General features: G+C 61.9%; 1 protein-coding gene across 1 annotated transcript; it reads left to right on the forward strand.

The window, feature by feature from the left end:
• Positions 1–497: 497 nt before the first annotated feature.
• Positions 498–3,541, forward strand: LOC138101946 (G2/M phase-specific E3 ubiquitin-protein ligase-like; the record flags this gene model as incomplete). The annotated part of the gene is made up of 9 exons (XM_068999691.1): positions 498–540; positions 858–949; positions 1,034–1,135; positions 1,415–1,539; positions 1,616–1,778; positions 1,865–1,975; positions 2,186–2,295; positions 2,447–2,565; positions 2,720–3,541. Coding segments are annotated over exons 1-9 (1,687 nt in total), but the record flags the coding sequence as incomplete, so codon positions are not given.
• Between the last annotated feature and the right edge of the window lie 655 nt (positions 3,542–4,196).

The following is a 4,196-nucleotide window of genomic DNA, read 5'->3' on the forward strand; positions in this document are numbered from 1 at the left end:
AGGGGGCAGCCTCAAATGGGTGACGTGGGACTGAGGCCATCGCTGCCCCCATTTTGGGTGCACGTTGCTGATGTCAGAGTGGCCATTGTGACCCGTGCGACCAAGGCCACAAGAGGGAACGCTGAGCTCAGGCCAGCGTGTGTCAGTGCGACCTGACAACGGGAGGGGAAGGTAGGACAGGGACAGGGCTGCCCAGGGGCCAGAGGGGCCCCACACCTCGGGGCTCTGGGCCTGTGCTGCAGGCTCACCTGCCTCTTCCTTCCCAGACGCAGCAGAGGAACATCCACGGGAGACAGCAGTGTTCCTCGACGCTGTGACGGGAGGAGAAGGCGGACTGGAGCAGGGCTCACGCAGGGCTCACCAGGGAGTAGTGCCCTCGTGGCTCTGGGCCTGTTCTACAAACTCCCCACACTCTTCTTTCTCCCACAAAAGGAGAGGACGAGCCCCTGGAGAAGACCGCGGTGGTTCTGCACAGGGACTCACTGCTGACAAGAGCCATGGCAGAAGGGAAGCAGGAGGCCCCTGATGCCAGAGAGCCAGGTGAGGGCAAAGCAGCCCTCCCGCAGGCTGGCACAGGGGCTGTCGGGGCAGCCAGCGTGGGGCCCGGAGCGGAGGCAGGGGGAGGCAGGAGCTGCCCAGCCATGCTGGGGCTGGGAGCCTCCTTCCTCCCCAAGGGGGGCCCAGCCGGGCCAGGGGGCAGCTGTGGGGACACCCGTGCCCGCGCTGTCCCCTGCTCCCCAAGGCCTCCAGGCCTGCCCATCAGCCAGGCAGGCAGGGCCAGAGCAGCCCTTGGGGCCGATGCTGCGGGCTAAGAGCCCCGCAGAGGTGCCCGGTGCCATTGGCTCTGTCCCCTGCAGCATGCCTGCTGTGCCGCCGCGCAGAGGCTGACCCGGACATCTGCGGCGACAAATGGGAGAAGCACGGGCTCTGTGCCCACGTCTTCTGCCTGGTGAGCTGCGCTGAGCCTCTCTCCAGCACTGCAGTGGGCAGCCCCTGCCACTCTCTCCTCATCAGCTCCCTGCCTTTGCCACAGAATTTCGCCAGCCTCATTTTTCAACAAGACAGTGATCGGATTGGACTCAAGGGGTTTCGCCCTCGCGATATCCAACTTGCAGTCAGCCGGGCGGCTCAGCAGGTGAGAGCCTGACAAGAGCAGGGAGGCTTGTGCCAGGCGAGGTTTGCCAGGGCTTAGCCCAGACCCCACAAAAGAAAGGCCGGCCCTTCCCACCAGCTGTGGGACAAAAGTCTGGCTCCCAGCAGCTCCACAGAGGCTCTGGCACAGGAGCCTCTTCCTCCAGGCGGGTCTGTGGGCTGAGACCCAGCAGCGGCCACAGTCCTGCGCCCTGCCCGGAGCCGTGGGGCTGCCTGGGGAGGCCCGAGGCTGCCTCTGATGGGGCTGCTTGGCTCTTTCCAGCACTGCTGCGTCTGTGGGGAGACTGGGGCCACCATCATGTGCTGTCACAAAGACTGCGACAGATGGTTCCACCTGCCCTGTGCCAAGGAGGGTCACTGTGTGACTAACTACATAACCCCATACAGGTACGTCCTCTCCCGTTCTGGCCACCCCTGCAGAAGGACCCAGCACGTCTCACTTTGCCCATCCCTTTTCCCCCAGGTCCTACTGCCCTGAGCACTCCCCAGAACAGGATGCGACGGTGATTCCGGAGCCGGGCACCGAATGCCCCATCTGCATGGAGCCTGTGGAGGAGAGAAAGAGCTACACAACACTGGTGTGCCCAGCGTGCAAAAGGGCCTGGTTCCACAGGGACTGCATCCAGGTAGGAGCCATTCCCGCAGCCCCGGGGCACAGCAGGTGCTCAGCAGCACCAGGGCCTTGCTCACACTGCTGCTGTTTGCCCTGCAGGGACAGGCCTTGCGCGCTGGTGCATTGTACTTCCAGTGCCCCCTCTGCAGAGACGATGATGAGTTTCTTGTCCAAATGTTCATCATGGGGATCCGAATCCCCTTCAGGTCGGTGTCCTTCTGCCTGGCTCACAACACAGGAGGGGGCAGCTGCTGTGCCAGGGCCTGCCCCCGCAGTCCTGGCCCTGCCCTGTCCCGTGAGTTTGGGCTTCAGCTTCACGCAAGACTTGGAAAAGCACTGGAGGAAGAGCAGGGACAGCCTGTACCTCCAGGATGGTGGAGCAGCACGAGCTCATCGGCTTCTCCTTTCCTCATCAGAGAGCCAACATGGGAGGACAACGATGCCTTTGCAGAATTAGGAGACAGGCACAGCCAGTGCAATGCCAGGAAGTGCCTTTATCCAGGAGGCAGGGAGGAGGCAGAGGAAGAGGGGTAAGTTGGGCAGCTGCACCCCAGGGCTCTGCAGGGAACCTGTGTCTTGGCAAGGGCTCGAAGCTGAAGGAGCCAGAAGAAGAGCTCAGCCGGACAATCCCGAGCTGTGGACACTTTGTCCTCAGTGCCATGAAACCATTTGTTTTCCCAGGCCCTGGGAACTGCTCCTGTGCTCCTCCTGTGCTGCTGAGGGCACCCACAGGCGCTGCTCTGGCCTCAGAAACGACACACCCAGCTGGGAGTGCGACAGCTGTGCTGATCTGGGCACAGGTATGAGGCAACGCAGCTGCGTGGCCCTGGGCTGGGGTCAGTGCCAAGGCTGGGCTTGGCAGAGCCTGTCCGCTCCTGGAGGGCTGGGGGCACCGCACTGGCCTGGCCTGGCCCAGGCCTGCTGGGCCCCTCTCATTCCTTCTTCCCCTTACAGCCCCCAGGGATGAGCCGGAGCTCTATGCCCCCAGGGATGAACTGGAGCTCAATGTCCCCAGCCTGGCTGGACAGTCAGGATTGGAACCTTCCCATGGATTGGAGCCTTCCCATGGCTCTGCACAATCCGAGGCCATCAGCCCCAACTCTGGCATCCTGGCACCATCGGGTGTGCCTCCCCTGTCTCCATCTCCAGAGACCAGCAAACGCAGCAGCGTCCAACATGCACCAATGGGGCAGCTGCTGCAATCTTCCTCGCTGGAGAGCAGCAGCCCCTGCATGGAGAGTGAGGTGACATCAAGGTCATCAGACACCAGCCATTCCAGAAGCTCTGGGTCTGACCGCAGGCGAAATCGCTCTCGCCGGCAAAGCTGGGCCTCAAATCCACCTGTCCGATCGAGGAGTCGCCGTGACAGGAGCCAGAGCACAGCACCAAGGGCTGAGACGCCCAGGCACAGAAGGACACCATCGGAGACATCCCCCAGACGCAGCCGCTCCCGCCAGCGACGTCGGGCCTCAAATCCACCTGCCCGGTCGAGGAGTCGCCGTGACAGGAGCCAGAGCACAGCACCAAGGGCTGAGAGGCCCAGGCACAGAAGGACACCATCGGAGACATCCCCCAGACGCAGCCGCACCCGCCAGCGACGTCGGGCCTCAAATCCACCGGTGCGGTCGAGGAGTCGCCGTGACAGGAGCCGCAGGACAGCACCAAGGGCTGAGACGCCCAGGCCAAGGGAGACAGCATCAGGGACATCCACCAGGAGCAACCGCTCCCGCCAGCGACGTCGGGCCTCAAATCCACCTGCCCGGTCGAGGAGTCGCCGTGACAGGAGCCAGAGCACAGCACCAAGGGCTGAGAGGCCCAGGCACAGAAGGACACCATCGGAGACATCCCCCAGACGCAGCCGCACCCGCCAGCGACGTCGGGCCTCAAATTCACCGGTGCGGTCGAGGAGTCGCCGTGACAGCAGCCGCAGGACAGCACCAAGGGCTGAGACGCCCAGGCGTAGGGTGACATTGTCGGAGACATCCACCAGGAGCAACCGCTCCCGCCAGCGACGTCGGGCCTCAACTCAGGCCTCGAAAAGCAGCATGTAGTGTCATCTTTTCTTTCTAGTCCGTCTGCTCTCTGCCGTAAGTGAAGGTGAGGAAGCTCAATACAGGGACCTTGAGATTTGCAGGTCTCTGAGAAAAGTGTATTAACTCTTGACATTGCTATTGGCAGGAATCTGTGCTAAATACCTGATTTCTATGTTACCACCTATTAAGTGAAAAGTCACTTAAGGGGGTGGCTAATTAAAAAGGACACTTGCTCCTGCCTTTAGACTCAAACCTCAGATGTTTCCCCACTGCTTCCCCTTGATAGTGAACCACTCCTTAATGGGCTTGGATACGTTTAGGGAGACAGAAGAGCAAGGTGGCTCTTAGGGAAGCTGTCTTTGGAAAGGACATGTGCTGTGTTGCTATCCTTGAACAAT

The sequence above is a fragment of the Aphelocoma coerulescens genome, unplaced genomic scaffold, assembly GCF_041296385.1.
Source record: "Aphelocoma coerulescens isolate FSJ_1873_10779 unplaced genomic scaffold, UR_Acoe_1.0 HiC_scaffold_574, whole genome shotgun sequence".
In the NCBI taxonomy this organism is placed as follows: domain Eukaryota; kingdom Metazoa; phylum Chordata; class Aves; order Passeriformes; family Corvidae; genus Aphelocoma; species Aphelocoma coerulescens.